Genomic DNA, 23,946 nt, shown 5'->3' on the forward strand with positions numbered 1-23,946 from the left:
AACCTTCAACATATAATATAAAATTAAATCTACTTCTCTTTAAGCTTAATCAATATGACACATCTCCTATATTTGTCTTGATGCGTGTTTTGTGTATGGCAGGGAGGACAAGACATTTTAATTGCACAAGCTTGACTCCAACTTGAGAACACTACACAGTTCGTTATTTGTATCCAACACCCCGTGACTATGCGTTTGCTTGGCGCAACACTTAAACGCTATGGGGCAAGGCACGACTTCCGTTTCTTATAATTTTTAATTTGGAGAGACACAATGCTAGCTCTCCACTATACTTTGTATGGCACCTCTGCATGACGTGCATTGTATACTTTGAAGTTTCAATCTGTGACGTTTCATTGCAAGACGATATGTTTAAATATTCACATTGACTTTTTGTAGCTTGACTAACGTTGTCCTCTAGTTTCAATCTGTGACGTTTCATTGCAAGACGATATGTTTAACTATTCACATTGACTTTTTGTAGCTTGACTCAAACGTTGTGCACAATTGGAAGACATTCGTACACGATTATCAGGTTAGTAGTGTAGTACAATTTTTATAGTCTGTTTATGCTTTCTATATTTTTGAGTTTGTCAAAGCTTCCTTAACTTTAGTTTAGCCACATGTTTTCCTCACCAATGCATACTCAATTTCCATCATCATATCTATATATCAAATAGACATGCAATTCGTTTCTCGTAGTTTGGCAATTCAAACTATATATTGAAATAAAGGAAAATTGACTACGCTAGATTGAGAATAAGATGGGTGTCTCAAAGATGGTTCCACAATTTAGAGACTAAATAATCGATATTACTAGGTTGAATGGTGCAATCCGCAAATAACTACCAAAGTAGGTTAATTTGCAACCCTTTTGCTCGATTCAATTACCCTCTTTAGTAGCCCTTTGTCGTATAGGGAGCACTATGGGACACAACTTGCTTCTTCTCAATGCTCATCAAGTCCCAAGCTTAGCTATTATTCGTGCCTATCAATTGGTTCTACTCATTTTCTCATGTCACCACAACAAAACCCAAGGCGACAACAATCACTAACCAGCTGCGCTCCAAAATCTATTAGATTATGTACGACAAAGGCGCACCAACCAAGACTAGTTCCTCTTCAAGCACATACACACACATTACCTAGGCTAATAATTTTGGACACGTGGGGAGTATCAACCCTCTCAGTGTGATAATACCGCTCATTGGGTGTCCAATTATTAAAAAGAATCTGACTGCAATCATCGGCTGGCGGAGAGATAAGCATCGTTGGAAGTTTCCATGGCGCTGGGCGTCACGTGCAATTTACCTGCTACTTCAAGGGTAGGTCACCTTCAACCATACGCTCTTTGGCCACCATGAGCAAGAAGTCCGTCAGGGCAAGGACACTTTAGATGAGTCTAATTGGGTGTGGCCGTTAAATTCACAAGAAGTTTTGGACAAATTCTCACAATGATTCCCACATTGTAACTTACCTCAACATCATGACTTTATGTGAGGGAGGCACTGCATACCTAGCTAGGTGCGATTGGGTGCAGCGGACGGTCGGCCCAGTGGGGGGACCTGTGGTCCCCTGCCCCCAATCGTACATAGCTAGGTATGCGGTGCCTCTCGAGCAAAAGCTCATGATGTTATGCATTGTATGAAAAACATTGATAAAGACTCCGTTTTCCTACATTGGAAAATTTCTAAATCTTCTTGTGTAAACTCCTGCCATTTGTATCGCCATAGTGGTGGTTCTGTTGCATGTTCTTCCTAGGAGCTTGTTTTTAACTCTTCAATTCTGAAGGGGTTTTTCCACAAGGCTGTCTGCTCAGGCTAAGTTTTGAGATAACCTTCCAAATTTAGCTGCACTGATGATCAATAGTTTTCTCAGCTTGCTAATCTGTGTGCTCCTAGTCCCAGGCTTCTCTAGCCTATACTGGACTTGACCCATGTACACCTTGACATGAAAAGTGACTTTGTTTAGCTCATGATGACAGCGTTGCTGCTTCTTCAATGTGACATCGCTTCTTTTACAGGCCAAGCATCATTGACCTCTAGGATGGCTTGATGGGGCACCCTTATTGGGAGCATTTGTCTGGCATCTGGACCCCTATCCTTTGCGTAAAAGGGTGTTAGTTTAGGTGATGAAGCAAGGTAAGGGAAGACAAAGGCAGGATTTGTTCCGGATTTTGTGGGGGCGACCTTAGACCATGGGGATGAGAGTACCAGACTCAGTAGAGCATGGGGCAAGGTACGAGATCAGGAGGTCCTGATATTTTTTGATGGCGTAGCCAAGGCCAACTTCATTTCATTGGAATTGGTGGCTCGACTTGAAACAACGCCCGGAGAAATGGGACCACAAATGGATGTGGTTATAGCAAGTACCCGGGCGTGACGTTGCCATTGCACTCGTCATTCGTTGCATTGTCAGGTCTATATCTTGCCTCTTGAGGATGTGATATATCTTGGTATCACAAAAACTGTGTTGTGGTTGACCATTGTGCAAGAAAGCAACATTGAAAAAAGAGAAGGGCAAAGAAATTATCCTTGATGTAAATCGAGGGTGTCCGAACGGTTTCATCGATTTTGTGCACCAAGGACAAGATTTTGAAGCAGATCAATACACACAAGATTTGGAAACTTCTTTTGCTAAGGTGAAGGAGGCTTTGGAGACATCTCAAGCACGACATAAGAAGGCAGCAGACAAGCATCGACACGGCTTGTAGTTGAAAGAGAATGATAGGGTTCTACGTTGGTTTGAGGAAGCATGCCTACGGAAGAGGAAGAGTAAGGAGAGGCTTTTCCCAAAGCTTAATGTACAATACTATGGGCCCTTCCAGATTCTGAAAAAGATCAATGAGGTATCCTTTTAATTGAAGTTGCCAGATACTTGGAAGATTCACAACGCTTTTTATGTGAGCCTCTTGGGACCTTTTAAGGGTGAGGTGCCAAAGGACAGTGAGCCAGAGAAACAACGAGAGACGGAAGCGATTCTTGTTCCAGAACAGGTCCTAGCGTACACAGATTGGGAAGTGAAGGGTAAGCTGGGCTGTCGATATTTGGTCCAAATTGAGGAACTATCCGGCTCTTGATGCAAAGTGAATGGAGGAGGTGGACTTAGCAGATTCTCCTTAGTTACTTGAGGCTTTTGGTTTAGCTCCGACTATTCCGAAAGTCCACGTCGAATCGGTGGGTTGAATATGGTGCGGTGCATGTTGCACAAGAGGAGTCAACTTTACTCCTTTGTCAAAGATTACCTAGAACGAATGAAGTCACTTTGAGATTTACTGACAGGTTGACAATATCCTGCTAAATGACTTTATGAAAAATGTACATTGAAATGGGAATTCCTAGAAAGAACTTGTTACATGTGCTCTCTCATGTGTGTATGTTTGAGTATGTCTTGAAAGATGAAATGATTGCCACATTTTATGTGTTCAAGTGACGGGTGACGTGAATATGATAGTAACAAGTTTTAGTAGATCAAGGCATTTGTGAAAAGATCAGTGTGGTCTAGATAAATAAGTTACAATGATCATGATTTGTGTATTTGTTCTCAAGAGCGATAATGATCTGAATGTGATGATGGCTATTCAATGATTGGTGTCTTGTGCTAGATGTGTGCAGTTGTCACGTGTAGCGGAATTGAAATGGTTGACAAGATGTAGACTTTTCACTTCTTTACTTCTTTCCTTGCTTGAATGTGTGTTGCTTAGCACGAATGATGGTTCCTTTAGAATATGAGAGAGAGAGAGAGAGAGAGAGAGAGAGAGAGAGAGACGACACTCGATGAGGTCCCAACCAACCCTCTCAAGGGCCCACGAAATGCTGGGCTGGTCTGCACTTGCGCTCCAAACTTATGAAAAACGCTAGCCTTGCTGCTTCCTTATAGTGACTTTTTGGGTGGTAAGTCAAAAAAATGTGCAAATGTGCGCACATGTGAGTTTTAGGCGATAGAAAGGCCATAACTCGCCGATGTGTGAACCATTTGACGAAAGAACTAGACCAACACGTTCCTCTAGTCTAGATCTACATGCACATCATGTCAGATACCGACCAAATTGTAATAACATTTGTCGAAACGCGTGTACAAACCATTTATGCAAGAGGGTTCCAAAACTGATTCGTCTGAACATGCAGGTTCTGCAAGCAGGCTCACAAAATTGCTCATACTAATCCTCCTAGGCTTCTAGACACTCCTATCTAGATATGTGTAAATATGTGTACAGAATTGGCTCTGGAAAGTCAATGAAGCATGTCCATGCGGCACATAGAGCCATGTGCACGTGACATCCCTCCTGCTTAAGACGAGATATGGGTATCGAGTTGCATGGCCTCCTTGTATGAGGCTAGCAAATCTGGACAGTCGATAAAAAATTCCTCGTCCACCCACGATCCTTGAACTTCAGGAAGTATTGCCTTGCTTGTTTCTTTGTTCCGTGCTTGAATGGATGCAAAAGGATATGTTTCGGCTCCATAACTTTGGCTTAGTTATTTATCTCAGGTTGCTCCTCATCTGGAATGTTCCTTGGAGGATCACCTTGACAAACATTAACACTAGCCCTGAAAAAAAAAAGCCACTTTTGTGGCTTTAAGAGGCTTTTGTAAAAAAGAAATTCAACATCTATTTAGATGTCTAAACAAAAAACCGTCTCAGGGAAATACGTCCAACACATAGTATGAGTGGATAAAAAATGTCAAGAAAATAAATCAAGGGTTGAAGTTGTCTTTACATGGCCATTTCTAAGGACTAATTTGGTTAAATGCATATAATTTTAGTAAATTGACTCAATGGTAGACCATTTTTTATAAACAGACTCAAACTTCTATTCCTCAATAGGTATGTAATGAGCCTATTACACTTCTATATTGCTTACACAAAGACTGCCAACATTTACTACTCGCCCAAGTTAAGTAGTAAATTACAATTTTACGCAAAAAAGGCTCTTTTTAAAAAAGTAAATTTTTAAAGCATTTTTAAACCAAATATGACTCTCAAAGTCTTAGACACATCCTAACAAGATGCTCAAGAAGTTTCATGAAGTTTTTATGTCATATGCAAAAGTTATTCTTATAATACTAGAATCTAAGCAGGAGCCGCTTTAGTGGCTCTAGCCACTTTTGTGGCCCATTACAAGACTAGTGTTAAATTAATTAAGTTAATTAAGCCAAGAAATATGAAAAACATTATCCATTGTCGAAGAAGGTTGTCACGTGCACATGGCTTTGTGTGCCACATGGACATGTTTCATCGACTTCGAGAGCAAGTTTTCCACTTCTTCCTAAATAGGAGTGTCTAGAATCCTAGGAGAATTAGTACCTGCAATTTTTTGTGAGCCTGTTCGCATGACCTGCATGTCTAGACGCGTCCATTAGATTAGGTTTTCCGGTTTTGGAACCCTCTTGCATAAATGGTTTGTACAAGCGTTTTGACAGATGTTGTTACAATACGGTGGGCATCCGGTATGACATGCATGTAGTTTTAGGTTAGAGGAATCCAACGATCCATTCCCCGCATTGATCGGATTCCTGAGTGGGCTGATGTGCAACAGTTTCATCGAGAAACTAATCCCCTGGTCAAACTTATTAATAAATCTATCATATGATTTATTTGTAGGATTTGAGAGAGGTTTGGCCCTACCTAGCCCTTTAGTGGTTTATAAGGTGAAATTGTCCTATAAAGGGGCACCATCAACTAGCGTTTTGGCATCAGTTGGGAGAGTGCTAGCCAGAAGAGCAGATCAGCCTCAACGTTTTTGCTGAGCATCAGATCAGCTAGCGTTTTGCAGATTTCAACCCGTGGCGTTTTTGCAACTGCAAATCAGCCCTAGCGCTTGTAGATTTTAGCAGCCAGCCAGCGTTTTTAGATTTCAGCCCTTTCCGTTACCAAAAAACGGCTTGGATCTTCTCTCTCTTGATTCCTGTTGAGGTTCGGTACTTCGGCAACCCATCGAACCTCACCTCGGCCATTCCCTCACCGTCATCAAGTGCTCCCATTGCTGTCCATCATCGGCATCGTCGAGATCTACGTTTTCAGCCCTTCATTCCTCTCACATCGAAAGAAAAATTCAGCCTCATATCTACACATTGGTGGCCATTGCAATCCCACATCGAGAAGGGTCCACCAAAGGTGCATCAAATCAGTCCCGAAGGTGCCTCATCTGAGGAGTTACTGTGGCGACATTCGTCATTTGAGTCAGTAGAAGTCTGCGCTTGAGGTATTGCATGTGTGTGCATATCATTTACGCAATCTAAAGCAAATATCACATCGGCAATGGTGTAGGGGCCCCTTGAGAGGGTTGGTTGGGACCCCATCGGGTGTCACTCTCCTCTTCTCTCTTTCTTTCTCCCTCGACATCTCTATCACTCTCTCATTCCCTCTCTTCAGGGAACAATAAAAGGAACCATCATTCAAGTTAAAGGCAATCACTAATGCAAGGAAAAGAGGTAAAAGATTTGTGGAAGTGGAAAACGTAGATCTTCACCATTTCAATTCCGGTGCACCTAACATTGGTATCAAAGCTTTGAAGATTTTGTACTAGTCCGCTAATCCCACAAAAGTTATTTTTTCTTTTGGTTGTGTTGGCAGCCTTTCACTGTATACTTCTCCCTCTCTTGGAATTGCAGGCCCACCATTGTGCGTAGGACCTTGCGCCTTGAGCGTCGAAAAATAACAACCAATTGTATACCGGGTGTTGCATGCGGGGTGCACCAACGAGGGGGTAGATAGTCTCCCAAAGATTAGTCTGCGACCTTACTTGAACCAAGAGCGGAAATCCTTGCATGGTCAAGACTCGTAGCGGTATGGAAGACGAGCAAGTTCCACCTACGGATCCTCCCATTAGTCCTCTCGCTACCCCTCCCTCTTTGCCACCAAATCCCATGGATTCTATGATGCGGATGATGATGGTGCGGCAAGAAGTAGCGCATCGACTAGAGCGTGCGGAAGCGGTAGAGCGAGAGGAGCGGCGATTAGCGGCCGAAGCCGAGGCTCGTAGGCAAGAAAGGGATTCCATACGTAATCTCATCACCACTTTGGCGGTGCGATCCAATACTTTCTCTTTGGAGCCGGATTATGAGTGGCTTGCCAAGACCATCACAGAGGCGACCAATGCTACATGAATGACCAATGAGAGAAGATCACGTTCAGTAAGTATCAAGGTAAGATGGATGCTATTGTCATTTATTCTTGGTTGCATCAATTTACATCCTATTTTGCGGTTGTTAGAAAATGTGATAATAACAATCTCACGGGTGATGCCATCACTTGGAAGGATGAGTGAATGGAGAAAGAGGAGGAAGCTCACAAGGCTGCCCACTCCGCATCTTTTCTCGTTCCCCCTCTTGAGCTTAGTTGAGAAGAGTTCGAGGAGGATTTGAAGACGTGCTTCTTGCCTCCACAGTACTTGAAGCAATCGAGGGAGGATTTTCGGGCTTTGCCTCAACAAGGTAAACCTGTGATTTCGTATGCTAACCGTGTCTTAGTTAGCTGGACAATTGAGGAAACTGGACGAGGAAAGGTTAAGAGGCCTTTCTCTTTGGATTGGACCACTCGATTAAGTTTGATGTGGAAACCGGGGCCCGGTGATCCGAAGACATTGCAAAAGGCTATACTCTTGGCTCAACTCCAAGAGATGAACCACAAGGGTAAGCTCAAGACTGCCTCAAGACCGCCAACGGTAATGGTAACTCTTCCTCTCATGACTCCTCTAAAGACAAGGACAAAAATTCTAGGGAAAATTACCAAAATACCCCTCCAATTTGTGGAAATTCCCAAAATACCCGGATGAATAAGGATTTCTTTGCCCACTTCCGAGAGTGTCCCAAGGGGACTTCCATTAGATCCCTATGTGATTCTGCAGACAGATTACATACGGATCCCGATCAGGTCCTTGGCATAGCTTCAGATTATTTTGAGCATTTGTTTATTGCTGAAGCTTATAGATGATATTTTGCGTGCGAGAGAAGAGGTTTGGGCTCATGTATAGACTGTGGTTATAGAGGCTATGTGCCATACGTTACTAGCCCCTTTCTCTATGCAAGGGATGCATGATGCACTTTCAGGTTTGTAGTACATATTTGACACAGGAGAGATGCTTGCATCTATGTGTTCAGGACTCATTTCTCTTATACCAAAAGGCGAAGATGGATTGTCCCTCCTACAGTGGAGACCGATCACCCTCATGTCTTCTGTGTATAAGATCTTCGCTCGCATGATCAGTATGCGCTTGAAACCCTTAATGCCCGATCTCATCCATGCTTCGCAAATAGGTTTTGTGTAGAACCGCTTTATCCTAGACAACATCTTCACTTTCTATGAGGCAATTGAGGGGGCTGGTCAGAGAGATCAGCATAGAGCTTTCCTGCTTCTTGATTTTGAGAAGGCTTATGATAGAGTAGATTGGGGTTTCTTGGAGAGCACTATTCAGAGGATGGGTTTTCCCTTACAGTGGATCAAAGGTGCATCTCCATTATACCGTACTGCTTTGAGCGCTGTCACAATCAAGGGCCACATTGGACGCCGTTTTCCTTTGTCCTGTTCAACTCGCCAAGGTTGTCCTCTGGCTGCCTACTTCTTTCCGCTTTTTGCGGAGGTCATGTCTCTCTTCTTGCGCGATAGAAACCCATAGTTTAGAGGTCTTGCAATGCCATTGGTTGACTTGCGAGATTTGTTGGATCAGGAATATGCTGTTGACACTGTGCTCTTTGTTCGATATCACACTTCTACCTTGGACAATCTACGGGATGCTCTTGCATAGCCAGTGATGCTCTCATAAACTGACACAAGTCTTTTGGCTTTCTAGTGGGAGAAGATGAAGATTCTCACTGGGGTGCACATGATAATTTCACTTGGCTACCCAAAGGGTAGACTTGTAGATATTTGGGTTTCCATGTTGGGATTGATGTGTCCGTTGAGCTGCGTTTTGCGCCCGTGCTATAGTCCATCAGGAGGAAACTTTGCCATTGGTCATCTTTGCATCTATCTTTGGTTGGAAGGGCCCTTATGGTGAATCAGGTTCTTGCGACAACTTGGTTCACCACATCTTGCATGACTCTTCACTCAGGCATCATGGCACGTTTAAGGCGACATGTACGCAACTTTTTGTGGGGTGGCGTGGATGGCTTTACTGACACTCGACCACGAGTCCACTGGGACACTATCATTTTGCCTAGAGAGGAGAGAGGATTGGGGATTATTGATCCAGAAATGTAGAGCAAGGCATTGCTTGTGAAGCTCATAGTCCGTAGATTGTTTCCAGGGGCAGAGCCTTGGAAACAATTTCTACATCATGATTTGTCACATCTCTCTCCTCATTTTGGATCTCTAGATACTGCCGGTGTTTGGCGCTCGACCATGTCAAGGAGGTAGCGAGGCAGCCACTAGTATGGAATGCATAGGTCACAGATACAAAAGACCGTCAGCTAGGTGAGAGGACTCGCGTTGATTGGGCTAGATGAGATGACGGACCGGAAAGCTCTTTACGGTGTTTCTCAGATGCTTTATTGGTTGGGGCACAGGTTATCAGAGCAAGCTACGGGATTCGCAGAGGGTTTACCTCTTGTATGTGAGAGATTGATGAGGCCATTCCACCCGATTGGCATGCCTTGATCGAAGGACAAACTACTTTTCCTTCTCATCAAGGATGGTGGGTGTACTTTGATCCCATCGTAGGAAACCCGATTATTGCTTAGCATGGGACTCTAGTCTGTAATATGGCTGAGACGGGCCATCATGGACGTCACATCAGATTGGACTTTCAGGGTGAGGTTTCACCTGATCAGAGGATGACTGCCCATTGGCAGCATGTTAGAGTGGTTGGCTCTTTTCAGAGGAGATCATGTGTCGACCTTGTTTTCACCATTGAGAAGGCTCCACTTTGGAGATTATGGATTTGGCAAGGCAAGCCCCTTGTTTAGTTGGTCTAGGATCTTGGAGAGTGGCATTGGCCTTCGTTGAGAGATGATGGAACCTCTCTATCCTTTTCTGACTACACAGTCGGTGTAGGGAGACGATTCCTTTGCGAACCCGGCATCCACTTCTGTCACGTGCACATTTAACCCTATGTGTACGTTGACAAGCTACTTCATGACATGGGGTTTAGTTCAGTTAGATTAAGAAGTGATCTGGCACTTTTGTGAGTTTTTTTCGCAGACCGTGCATGTCCAGACACTTAGAAAAGATGCATATCCTCTGGTTGCACACATCATGATCATCATATTTCCATCAAAACCCATCAGGAGCATTTTTACAATGCAGACCTATTTTCCAGCCATTTTTCACTTATTATTTTCAAGTGACTCTTGTTGGGAACTGGGTAGGGCAATTTGACTAAGCCAATACATAAGAAACCTAGCGCTAGCACTTTCTGGCAGAAGAGGCAGCAGGAACGCAGAGTTCGACAATGCATCTTCTCAGCAAGACCCCCGGCGCAGGAGATAGAGTTTTCAGCCTTCCAGAAGGCCTAGCGTTTTCAGCATTTGCAGATCAGCCAGCGTTTTGCAGTTGCGGATCAAGCCCGACAGGAGTACTCAGCAGATACCTAGTGTTTTTGCAACATGACAGATTCAGCCCTAGCGTTTTTGCATCAGCATGTCAACCTAGCATTTTGCAGTTTCCAACGACATTCAGCCCCTCTGCATCAACGTTTTAAGTTTCCAGCAGTCAGACTCGGCAATAGAACCCCCAAACCTCGTAGATCTCACCTCCCGCAGCAGATCCTCGCCGCACGGTCAGATCAATGAGCGCTCACAGTTTCAGCCTGGAAAATGCAGATTTCAGCATCTGCGTTTTCAGCACGTCGTCGTCGCATCGTCGACATCGACATCATCACTGACATAGAGTCATAATTCAGCAGATAAAGATTCGCAGATTTCAGCCCTTGCGTTTTCAGATTTCAGCCCGTCTTGTCGTCGTCCTCATCGTCGTCGACATCGTCAGCAAGTCCAAAGCATTGTAGAGATTTGTGCAATCAATAGTAGACCGCTCTCGCCATAGAGAGTGAGGCCTTCAGAGGAGGGTTTGACAACATTCTAGTGTCGTATTCTTCTCTCTCTATCTCTCAATCCCGTGCATCTTCATTCACAGTGTTCACCACTTTGTTTGTGTCCATTGCATTCTCTCACTAAAGGAACGGAAGGATCTCCCTTCCGTAAGTAAAAGGAACCCTTGAGCACAGTTCAGAGCACTCATCTTGAGCAAAGTTCAACATTCACATCCGCTGCACCTTACATTGGTATCAGAGCTTTGGTAGTGTTCTGTATCACTCAAGAAAAGAACCACATAAATTTTTTTGCTTGTTGCGGTCGCACGTAACCCAAGTCTACTTTGGCGTGTCGATTCCGAATCATGTTTTTGGAGAGTGACAGGAAACCAAGAAAGAAGGGCTTGTCCAGCCGCCCCTTGTGCCTCTTTTCACTCATTGAGAGGGGACCGTGTACTTAGCGGCCGGCCAATCGACGTGAGGTGGGAAAAAGCAACCTTGGTGGGAGTGCAAGGCTGCCAAGGGGAGCGCCCGTGGGAAAGAGAAGAGCTCGGGTAAAGAGAAGATCCTTCTCTAACACATATTGCAAGCTAAAGAAGAACCTCAAGACACTCAAGAACCTCAAGGCTCAAGACCCTCAAGAAGCTCAAGAACCAAAGTTCCTCGTGAACTTCAGAACCCAAGACTTCAAGTGTATGGTCATTACCCGAAGCGGGATGAATACTTCGCATGGAGGTGATGAGCATGGCAGTGTAGCGAAGAAGAATTTTCCCCACCAGGAGGTTTTTTTGACCCTCCCCCTTCCCCATCTACGCCAAGGATTGTACCAAATCCGATGGAGGCTTTGGTCAAGATGATGATGGACATGATGAGACAACAAGAAGCGTGGCACGAAGAAAGAATGGCAGCCTTAGCGCGTGAGCGCGAGCAAGCACGCTTGGCGGACGAAGAAAGCATTGCAGCCTTAGAGCGTGAGCTCGAGCAAGTACGCTTGGCGGCCGCAGAAAGAAAAATAGAATTGGATCATGAGCAAGTTGTTCATTCTTCATCTCTCATTTCTAATGTGCAGGTGAAGATTGAAGAGAATCAGGAGAAGGAGACTCTCTCAGTCTTTTCTTCTCCAAAGCACAACACACATGATTTGCATGATAATGATAAACATGATGATTTTCATGATCAAGATGTGATTATTCACGAGCATGATGATTCGCAGGATAAAGATGTGATTGTTTACAAGGATGATGGTTTAGTTGATACTTTTTCTAGTGAAGCTAACCTCATAGAAGATTCGATCAATCACGAAGAACTGATCTTGGCTCTCAAGTCGAGGTCCAAAGAACCCGCACACGAAGTATTGTGTGTTCGAATGATTAGTTAGCACGCATTGTTGGAGTGTTCCATTCGTGATGGTTTCCTTTATTTTAGTCACCGTCCTTATGTGATCCCTTTTTGCACGATGAACAAGATTCACTCATGAATGAGCACGGATGTATGCGGATTACTCATGGAAAGATGAAATGTTTGCACCCAGGGAATTCACATTCTATGTCTCTTTCTTGGCATGACACAGTATCCGAAAGAGCACAAGAAGGATTGAGCATCAACAAGCATCGGCATTTCCATTGTGATTTGCCACAGTTGATTGATTTAGATCAGAAAGTCAAGATTCGACCCCATTGTTTGCGTATGTTTAATGAATGGTTTGGCACTCCATCTCTATGTTCATCTCCATTGCATGCATAGTCTTTTCGAAAGACTAGAAATTTCTCAGTCACTTTACATGGAATGGGTATGTTCATGTTTTTATGTTGGAAGTGGTATCAAGAATTTTCATCCTCGGAGATTTTTGAAGAAGGTAGATGCATGACTATAGACGAAGTTGAAGCATTGAAGGAGCCACAGATGACTTTGTGTCGCTTTCGGCGCGGCCCAAAGAAGCAAGCATTGCAAACCTTCATGAAGTTCAAGTATTGCATGACCCACACATCAGAGTGGGCTAGCGAAGAGTCCTTTCCAGGATTCCAAACACTGTTGGTGATCTCCCTTGACGCCTAACAGTTCGGTACCAGTACTCACTTTGAAAAGGAGGAGATGTCACGTGCACATCTAACCCTGTGTACATGGACAAGCTACTTCAGGACATGGGTTGCTAGATTAGGAAGTGATCTGGCACTTTTGTGAGTCTGTTCGTAGACCGTGCATGTCCAGACACTTAAGTAGATGCATATCCTCTGGTTGCACACAACATGATCATCAGATTTCCATCAGAACCTATCAGGAGCATTTTTACAGTGCATAGACCTATTTTCCCCATTTTAGCCATTTTTCACTTATTATTTTTAAGTGACTTTTGTGGGAACTGGGTAGGGCAATTTGACTAAGCCAATACATAAGAAACCTAGTGCTGGCACTTTCTGGCAGAAGAGGTAGCAGGAACACAAAGTTCGACAGTGCACCTTCTTAGCAAGACCCCCGGCAAGAGACATAGCATTTCCAGCCATCCAGAAGTCCTAGCGTTTTCAGCATTTGCAGATCAGCCTGCATTTTGCAGTTGCGGGTCAAGCCCGACAGCAGTACCCAGTAGATACCGTTTTTGCAACAGGACAGATTCAACCCTAGTGTTTTTGCATCAATATGTCAACCTAGCCCCTTTGCATCAGTGTTTTAAGTTTTCAGCAGTAAGACTCCGCAGTAGGACCCCCGAACCTCGCAGATCTCACCTCCCTGCAGCACATCCTCACCGCACAGTAAGATCAACGAGTGTTCACAGTTTCAGCCCGGAAAACGCAGATTTCAGCATCTGCTTTTGTACCGTGTCGTCGTCGCATCGTCGCCATCGACATCGTCACCGACATAGAGTCAGAATTCAACACATAAAGATTCACAGACTTCAGTCCTTAGCGTTTCTAGATTTCAGCCCGTCTTGTCGTCGTCCTCATCGTCGCCGACATCGTCGGCAAGTCCAAAGCATTGTAGAGATTTGTGCAATCAATAGTAGACCGCTCTCGCCATAGAGAGTGGGGCCTTCTGAGGTGTCACGTCACATCCAACCCTATGTGTCCATGGACAAGCTACACCATAACAAGGTTTCCGTCAAGTCCAGTCACTCTAGATTAGAAGTGATTTGGCACTTTTGGGAGTCTATTTGTAGACCGTGCATGCCCAGTCACTTGGTATAGATGCATATCCTCTGGTTGCACATAGTATGATCATCAGTATTCCCATCAGAATCCATTAGAATCAGTTAGGGGATTTTTCCAGTGCATTTAGCCTATTTTTTCTATTTTTGACATTTTTCACTTATTAATTTGTGTAACTTCCCAACAAAAGTAGGTAGGGCAATTTGGGTAAGAAAATATATAAGCAAACCAAAGCTAGCACTCTTTGGCAGATGAGCAAGGAGCACAACAAGCCTCAGGCAGCAGGTACTCCCCTCTCTCAGCAGACATCTCCAAGCTCCCTTGGCGATCCCAACACTCCTTCAGCCTAGCGTTTTTGCTCATCGCCAACACCCCATTTTGCCTAGCGTTTTCAACATCCCCTACCACTTAGCGTTTTCATTATCGCCAGCAAAGCTGCAAGCAACTAGCGTTTTCAGCCTTCATTTGCAGCAGAGATACCAGCGTTTTTAGTGTCAAGTACAGCAGAAAATTCAGCCACAAAAACAGCAGCACATCAGCGTTTTGACCACCAATTTCAGCCTCCCAAAAACGCAGTCAAATCAGCGTTTTCAGCAGCCTGAATCAGCCCCAGATTTTCGGCAGATAGCGTTTTGTGGACAGCAGTTAAAAGCTTGCAGATTTCAGCCCTTAGGTCATTGTCTCCATCCCCGCCGTCATCACCGACATAGCCCCGAGCTGCATCAGTTTCCATGCATCATCATTGTACCACTTTGTGCAATCAATAGTAGACCACTCTTGCCGACGAGAGTGGGGCCTTCGGAGGAGGGTTTTACAACGTCTCTAGTGTCGTATCTCTCTTCTCTCTATCTCTCAGTCTCATACACTTGCACGCACAGTATCCACTCACTTTGTTCGTGATCACAGCACTCTCCATAAAGAATGGAAGGCTCTCCCTTCCATAAGAACTAAAAGGAACCTTGAGCAAATATGGATCACTCATCTTGAGAAAAAACAACATTCATTCCGCTGCACCTTACATTGATATCAGAGCTTTGGCAGTGTTCTGTATCACTCAAGGAAAGAACCACAAGAATCACAAGAATTTTTTTTGCTTGTTGCGGTCGCACGAACCGAAGTTCGCTTGGGCGTGTCGATTCCTAATCGTGTTTTTGAAGAGTGACAGGAATCCCAGGAAAGAAGGGCTTGTCCAGCCTCCCCTTGTGTCTCTTTTCACTCATTGAGAGCGGACCGTGCACTTAGCGGCCGGCCAATCGACGTGAGGTGGGAAAAAGCAACCTTGGTGTGAGCAAGGTCGCCAAGGGGTGCGCCCGCGGAAAGGAGTAGAACTCGGATGAAGAGAAGATACTTCTCAAACACGGTTTGCAAGCGAAAGAAAGCCTCAAGAACCTCAAGAACCTCAAGATCCTCAAGAACCCAAGTTCCTCGTGGACTTAAGAACCAAAGATCATAGTGCATGGTCGTCACCCGAAGCGGAATGGATACTTCGCATACAGGTGATGAGCATGAGAGAGGTAGAAGAATTTTTCCCACCAGGAGATTTTTTCGACTCTCCCCCTTCGCCATCTACGCCACCAAGTGTACCAAATCCTATGGAGGCAATGGTCAAGCAGATGATGGACATGATGGCCAAACAAGAAGCAAATCGCCTTGCTTTAGAACGCGAGCGCGACAAACAAAAAGAAAGAAAAGAACAAAGAAAGGAGGAAGCGGCAACACGAAATGCGGCCTTGGAGGCCGAGTGTGCAGCTCAAAGAGCGGCTTTGGAGGCCGAGCGTACAACTCAAAGAGTGGCCTGGGAGGCCGAGCGTAAAGCTCAAAGAGTGGCCTTGGAGATCGAGCCTGAGGCTCAACGAGACCTACGCACTCAAGAATTGATTCGACAAGTACTTGCTTCAAAGTCCGAACTAGTCAAAGATCGTGGGAGTTCATCAAGTGGCGCAAGCCACGATGCGGATTCCAACCATCCAGTCACAGAGAAGTTGACTTTCAATAAGTATGATGGTAAGATGGATGCTACGGTTATTCATTCTTGGTTGCATCAATTTAATGCTTATTTTGCGACAACTAAGAAGACAGGTAATAGCAAAGTTTTGACGGCAGCCATGTACCTTGCCGGCAATGCCATCAATTGGTACCACGCATGGCAAGAGGCGCAGTTAGCCGCACACCTTAAGGAAGCCGACGAACTCACGCCCCTGTCCTTCAGTTGGGCTAATTTCCAAGACAAGCTCAAGGCGCGGTTTATGCCTCCTCAGTACCTCGCACGCTTGAAGGAAGATTGGTGCAATCTCAAGCAACATGGTATGCCAGTCATGTCTTTTTCTAACCGTGTTTTGCAGCTCGGCACTCAATTACGCAAGTCGGATGATGAGCGCAAGGAGGCTTTCCTCTTTGGGTTAGACAAATACATCAAGTTTGATGTAGAAGTCTTTGACCCTGCGGATCTCAATAAGGTGGTAGCGATTGCTCTCTCCCAAGAGATCAAGCACAACAAGGGAAAGCCTAAGGAGAACAAGACTTCTCAAGGGACCTCTCAGAATTCTCAGACCACGCAAAATGGTAAGAATGGTAATTCTTCTAGCCCTTCTTCCTCTAATTCCTCGGAAAAGAACTCTAACAATGAATCTAAGGGTACAGCTAAAGCACCTGCAAAACCTAAGCTAACCCCATATGAAAAAGCTGCACAAGGAATTGTAGGAGGATACATCACGGCTGAAGAACAAGTGATTTATGCTAAAGAAGGTAGATGTTTTCAATGTCACGTCAAGGGTCACATTAAGAAGGCCTGTCCTAAGACAATCCCACCTAAAGAACAAAAGGCACCCACAACAACCACAAGCACTATCACAAATCAACCTGCATCTTCTCTTGACTCTGACACACACATTGATGAGTCCCTCATGAAGTGTTATGGTCATGTAAATGGTCAGCATATTGTTTGAACTAGGCAGTATGCATGATGTGATTAGCCTCCCTCTTGTTGAGAGAGCCCGCTGTAACAAACTGCTGACGTGTCAAAGCCTAAAGAATGGAGCCAACTTACAGATGCTGGCCGAGGGGCCTAAACCCTAAGAAGAACAAGCAGTAGAAGAAGTGTCACAGAGTGAGGACGTGGTTGCCCGAGTGTAGAAAACCCTAATCCTAATTTCTGCCAAAAACCCTAATTTTGAAAACCCTAATTGCAAAATCCCTAATTCTGGAAACCCTAACCCTAAAACCTGCAAACCCTAATTTTTGCCAGAAGCCCTAACCCTAAGGCAGCAGACAAATTCCGAAAATTGCGCTGACATGATGACGTGGCAGGTTGTACGGATTTCCGTGATTTACGCTGGCAGCTTTTGGCATTGCTTTTTGGACCATAAGCTTTTGAGTTTGAAAGTTTTTCATGTAAACTGCTTTTTGGACCAGAAGCTTTTGAGTTTTAAAGGCTTTTTACTATAACTGCTTTTCAGGCCAAGGGCCTTTAAATATGAGGCTAGGACTCATTCTCTAGCATGCTTCCTGGAGAAGGTGCAGAGTCTGGAGTACCGGCTTGTACTTTGATGATGCAATATAAAGAAATACCGAAAGGGGCGCCAAGGTTTGGGGCCAATACTCTCTAGGGTGGAATTCTGCCACTTGGTGTCGCGTGTCGTCTCTCTCTCTCCCTCTCTCTCTCTCTCAGTTCAGTTGTTATTGAAGTGCGAAGAGTTTGTTCAGTCTGTTCTTTTCTATTGGCACGTGGTGCCCGCCTTGTGACAGTGGTATCAGAGCATCAGGCGTGTGCTTTTCTGAAAGCATACCGGTCCTACAAAAGAGCAGACAGAGCTTTATTCGAGGATATCTTCGCCCTCCAACCCGGACTTATTAAAGAGAAGACAGAGCTTTATTCGAGGATATCTGCGCACTCCCACCCGGACGTATCAGCCACTCCCACCCTTACTTCATCGCGCATCGGGCGCGCTCCCGTCTTCACCGCAGTGTCTTACAGGGCATAAGCCAATTAAGATCACTTGCAAGAGAAGGATCCAGATTTGTTTCAAGTCACTGTTTTTTTTCTCAGAAGCAGTGTCATGCAGATGTTGATGTCTACAGCTACCAAGCAGCATACTCCAAGTACTTGGCAAGCTTTCAAGAAAATATTTGCCCGAAGTTATATGGTTTCTGACATCTTCCTTCGGAATGCAACTTCTAGCAGAGTGGGGTATCCTGAAATGCTTGCCATGGAAAACCTAGCAGATTATAACTTGAAGTTTCTCGACATCTCGCAGTAGATGTCTCTTCACGAGACGATGAACTTGGAGACCGAGTGCGATTGCTATCTTGGGACTACTATCGCCGCCAAAGAAACACTGTTTGTCCAAGAGCTGATGGACCATGCTGTGCTGGGCTATGACCTTATGGAATGAACCTAACCCTAATTTTGGTGCAGGTTTAAGGATGGGAAGTCAGTCGACTTTTCGAGCTCGACTGATGTCGAGATTGCTTTTTAAGTTTGAAATCTGTTTGAGAACTTGTTTGGTGATCCTGTTTGAAATTTGTTTGAAATGGATGGTATCTGTTTTGAACCTGTTTTGGTGCCGATTTGAATTGTTTGACTCTGGTTTGATATTGGTTTCAATGATTGGTGATTTTACTCCCGGGTGGAGAAGTGAGAAATACTGTTTTGAACCTCGGAACGACACAGGCCGATGCCTGGGGAGCGTTTCGTTGTATGTTTGAAAACCTAAGAACGACGCAGGCCGATGCCTGGGGAGCGTTTGGTTGTATGCTTGTAAAATAATTGTTGTTGTGACTCCCTGCCCGGACCTGGATGGTTATGCGGGAGGAGTATTAAGAAGTCTGAGCAGTGGTTACTCTCAGCACCTCCAAACGACGCAGGCTGCGGTCTGGGGGGCGTTTGGTTGTAAAAGGCCTCTATATCTCCCGGCCTGGATCTTTTTAGGTTATGCGGGAGGAGTGATGAGGGAGTCGTTGAATATCTCCCAGCCCGGACCTTGTTAGGTTATGCGGGAGGAGTGTTCATCGGCGGCTTTATGTTTCTATGTCTTGTAACATGCATATGTGAGCATTTGTGTTGCATTGTGATGTGCCAACCACTGAATATTCCTAATTGGATGAGATTGCTTGGGTATGTAATTTTAGTGCATCAAGACACCCGAGGAAGATCAGTACGGTCTGGGTGTGATGGCTAATTTTACTACGCCGGAATATCAAGAGTTCCGATCTAGACGAAAGGAGACGCTAACTCCTTGATCAAAACAGCCGATAGGAGCAGCTAACTCCTTGATCAAAAGAGCAGAAAGGAGAAGCTAACTCCTTAATAAAAAGAGCAAACTGATTGTCCCTCGGAATGTCCCTTGGAATGACCCTCGGAAATTTTTGAACTAACTTGAGTTGTTTTGCAGATATGCTGTAATCGCGGACGATTACTCTCTTTCAAGAAGGGGAGATGTAACAAACTGCTGACGTGTCAAAGCCTAAAGAATGGAGCTAACTTACAGATGCCGGCCGAGGGGCCTAAACCCTAAGAAGAACAAGCAGTAGAAGAAGTGTCACAGAGTGAGGACGTGGTTGCCCGAGTGCAGAAAACCCTAATCCTAATTTCTGCCAGAAACCCTAATTTTGAAAACCCTAATTGCAAAATCCCTAATTCTGGAAACCCTAACCCTAAAACCTGCAAACCCTAATTTTTGCCAGAAGCCCTAACCCTAAGACAGCAGACAAATTCCGAAAATTGCGCTGACATGATGACGTGGCAGGCTGTACGGATTTCCGTGATTTACGCTGACAGCTTTTGGCATTGCTTTTTGGACCATAAGCTTTTGAGTTTGAAAGTTTTTCATGTAAACTGCTTTTTGGACAAGAAGCTTTTGAGTTTTAAAGGCTTTTTACTATAACTGCTTTTCAGGCCAAGGGCCTTTAAATATGAGGCTAGGGCTCATTCTCTGGCATGCTTCCTGGAGAAGGTGCAGAGTCTGGAGTACCGGCTTGTACTTTGATGATGCAATATAAAGAAATACCGAAAGGGGCGCCAAGGTTTGGGGCCAATACTCTCTGGGGTGGAATTCCGCCACTCGGTGTCGCGTGTCGTCTCTCTCTCTCTCTCTCTCTCTCTCTCAGTTCAGTTGTTATTGAAGTGCGAAGAGTTTGTTCAGTCTGTTCTTTTCTATTGGCACGTGGTGCCCGCCTTGTGACACCCGCCTTGAGGTTAGTCAGAAATCTCCTCTCGAGGTTTCTGGCTTCGCTCCTTGTATGGACTCTCTCATCACGAAGGAGTGCCTTGATGTGATGTTTACCGTTCAACAAGCTTCTTTCAGTAGGAAATTTCTTGTGTCTCCTCTCTCAGGACGTGATATGATTTTGGACATAAGAAAGTTTCGTGAACTCAACCCTCTCATTGATTGGAAGGCTAACACTCTCACTTTACATGACAAAACTGATTCCCCCCTCATCATTCGTGCTGAGGAGGGCTTGCATTCTTTGCCTCTCATCTCTCATGTGCAGGTAAAGCGTGAATTACGACGAGGAGCACAAGCGGCATTCATCTATGCTGCTCTAGTTTCCCAGAGCATTCTGGCTCCAGCTAAGTATTCAAAGTTGTTTACGAAGTTTAAACATCTCTTTTTGTAAGATGATCTTCCACCTCGTCTCCTACCCGAGCGGCCGGAGGACCATCGCATCGAGCTTATGAAGGGAGCACAGCCTGTCAGTAAGGCTCCCTATCGATTGAACAAGACACAGGAGGAAGAGTTAGAGCGACAACTCACGGAGTTGGTGGCTAGAGGATTCATACGCCCTAGTGTAAGTCCTTTTGCTGCTCCTATTTTGTTTGTTCGCAAGAAGGATGGTTCGTCTCGTTTGTGTGTTGATTACAGGGCATTAATCAAGATGACCGTCAAGAACAAGTTTCCGATGCCTCGCATTGAGTATAGGCTCAATGGGGCAAAGGTTTTCAGTAAGGTCGATCTCAAAAGTGGATACCATCAGGTACAGGTATTCAAAGGCGACATTTTCAAGACCGCCTTTCGCACCGAGCGAGGGAAATGGGAGTATATTGTTATGCCTTTTGGATTGACAGGTGCCATGGGTACATTCAATCGTCTCATGGTAGGTCGTTTCGGCGATATGGTCGGTGTATGTGTGCTCATCTTTTTAGATGATGTTCTCATTTTTTCTGCGTTGTGGAAACAACATGAAAGAGATGTTGAAAGGGTATTAACTCGTTTGGATGAGTGTCAGTTGTACATTGCAGCTAAGAAAGTCTGAATTTTTTCTTACAGAAGTCACTTATCTAGGTTATATCATTTCTGGAGACGGCGTCAAGCTAGACCCCGCAAAGGTAGAACAGGTTCGTAATTGGGATTTGCCCAAAACTGCATATGATGTGTGTTCTTTTCTTGGTTTATGTCAAGCATATAGTTCGCACATAGAGAATTTTGCACGCATTGTTCCACCTATGACTTATGTTTTGAAAGGAGTAAAGACTCGCCGTCAGCGCGTAGACTTTCCTGAGGCTGCCATTGAGGCTTTCGCAGCTCTCAAGGTTGCGGTGACAGAAGCACTGTGTCTTATCCTTGCCTCTTGGGATGATCCCTTTGAGGTATGGACGGATGCGAGCAATGTCGCCATAGGCGCTGTGCTTCAGCAGCATGGTCGTCCAGTAGCTTTCCTTAGCCGGAAGCTCATTAGTGCGGAAAAGAATTATTCAGTTTATGATAAAGAACTTTTGTCTGTCATTTATTCTCTTAAGCATTGGAAGCATTTTCTTTATGGTAGAGAGTTTACAGTGTGCACAGATCATCAAGCCCTCAAGTGGCTCCAGTCTATGCCTAGTGCACATTGGAGTGATCGCCAAGCACGGTGGTCACAATTTTTTGAGCAATTTGGAGGTTTGATTGAGTATGTGCCTGGAAAAGCTAACCCTGTTGCAGATGCGTTGAGTTGCAAAGGACAGATTTTGGCTCTTGAGCCAAGAACCACATTTTCTATTCAGGGTGAGTCTTTTGACAGCATGAAGAATCAGTATGCGGATTCCGAGTTTGGTAAGCATTGGTTGTAGACTCTTGCTTCCCAAGGGCAAAGCAACTATCTCATTCGTGATGGATTGTTGTTTTTTCGTCAGCGTCTATGTGTGTTGCCCTCTCTCAGGCCAACCATATTGCATGATGCACATGATTCTCTCTCGGGTGGGCACAGGGGAATGAACACCACATTGGAAAAAATTGAAGGATTTTTTTATTGGCCTAAAATGAGAAAAGATGTGTTTCGTTATGTCACACAGTGCACTATATGTCAAAAAGTAAAAGCTCCTCGGGGTAAGCAGCAAGGCCTCTTGCTTCCGCTGCCTATTCCGGGTGGATCTTTTCAGGATATTTCTATGGATTTTGTGACTAACCTACCACCAAGTTTGCATTCAAGGAACACTCAATGTTTAACAATTGTTGATCGTTTCAGCAAATTTTGCATGTTGATTCCTTGTAAAGTCACAGTTACTGCACAAGATGTAGCACGGTTGTTCATTAAGCATTGATACCCCCTCTCTGGTTTGCCAAAGTCAATTGTTTCAGATAGGGATGCTAAGTTCACGTCCAATTTTTGGTACGTACTCTTTGAAAATTTTGGCACTAAGTTGAATTTTTCATTGGTTTTTCATCCACAGTCAGATGGTCAAACAGAAATTTACAATCAGTTGGCTTTTGATGTTTTAAAGTCCTATGTGCATGATCAGCAGTCTCAGTGGGAGCTCTATCTTCCATTGGTACAGGCTATTTTGAATGACTCTTTTTCTTCTGCTATTAGTCGAACTCCGTATGAGGCAACTTTTGGCCGTCCGTTCTAGTTACTTTTGACTCGCTCGGTCAGTCAAATGCTTGATGCCAATGCTGAAAATCAGTCATTGGATGAGATTTCTGAGAGTGTGAAGCTTCGGCTAAGCAAGGCTCAGGAATCTTATTCACGGCAGGCTAATAAGCATCGTCAGAATGTTTCGATCAAGGAAGGAGATTGGGTGTATTGAAGAATCATGAAACAACGTCTTAAGCAAGTTGGAAAGAAGTGTCCAAAGTTGTCTTTTCGTATGTATGGTCCATTTCCAATCATTAAAAAAATAAACGAGGTTTCAATGAAATTGCAGTTGCCTAACTCATGGTCAATGCACAACGTTTTCCATGTTTCTTGGTTGAAAGTGTTTCAGGGAACACCTTCAAAGGACATCTCGGAAGAAGAAGAATCGGAGATCATCGATGAAGCTGAAGTCATGGAGCCGGAGCAAGTGTTGTTGCATCGGTTTCGCCATGGTTCGAAGAAGTAAGTGCGACAATATTTTTTGAAGTTCAAGGATCGAGGAACCCATGAAGCGGTGTGGGTAGACGAAGAGTTCTTCAAGGATTATCCAGAGTTCTTGGCAAACTACAAGGAAGCCATGCAGCTCGGTACCAGTACCTCACTTTTAAAAGGAGGGGATGTCACGTGACACATCCAACCCTGTGTGTCCGTGGACAACAAGCTACACCATAACAGGGTTTCCGTCAAGTCCAGTTAGTCTAGATTAGAAGTGATGTGACACTTTTGTGAGTCTATTCGTAGACCGTGCATGCCCAGTCACTTGGTATAGATGCATATCCTCTGGTTGCACATAGCATGATCATCAGTATTCCCATCAGAATCCATTAGAATCAGTTAGGGGATTTTTCCAATGTATTTAGCCTATTTTCCTTATTTTTGACATTTTTCACTTATTAATTTGTGTGACCTCCCAACAAAAGTAGGTAGGAAAATTTGCGTAAGAAAATATATAAGCAAACCAAAGCTAGCACTCTTTGGCAGATGAGTAAGGAGCACAACAGGCCTCAG

General features: G+C 44.5%; 1 protein-coding gene across 5 annotated transcripts in view; it reads left to right on the forward strand.

Moving 5' to 3' along the window:
- The first annotated feature begins 1,170 nt into the window (after positions 1 to 1,170).
- Positions 1,171 to 23,946, forward strand: part of LOC147465323 (LOW PSII ACCUMULATION protein (DUF1995)) — a 57,551-nt gene continuing 34,775 nt past the window's right edge. For all 5 annotated transcript variants that reach the window (XR_015189074.1, XM_086519377.1, XM_086519378.1 and 2 more), the window contains exon 1: positions 1,171 to 1,325. Coding sequence is in view for 4 of the 5 variants with exons in the window: in XM_086519377.1 (XP_086375503.1) it covers positions 1,284 to 1,325 (42 nt within the window). In the remaining variant the exon portion in view is untranslated. The remainder of the gene's footprint in view (positions 1,326 to 23,946) is intronic.

The sequence above is a fragment of the Adiantum capillus-veneris genome, chromosome 1 (genome assembly GCF_014529385.1).
Source record: "Adiantum capillus-veneris isolate H3 chromosome 1, ASM1452938v2, whole genome shotgun sequence".
NCBI lineage: Eukaryota > Viridiplantae > Streptophyta > Polypodiopsida > Polypodiales > Pteridaceae > Adiantum > Adiantum capillus-veneris.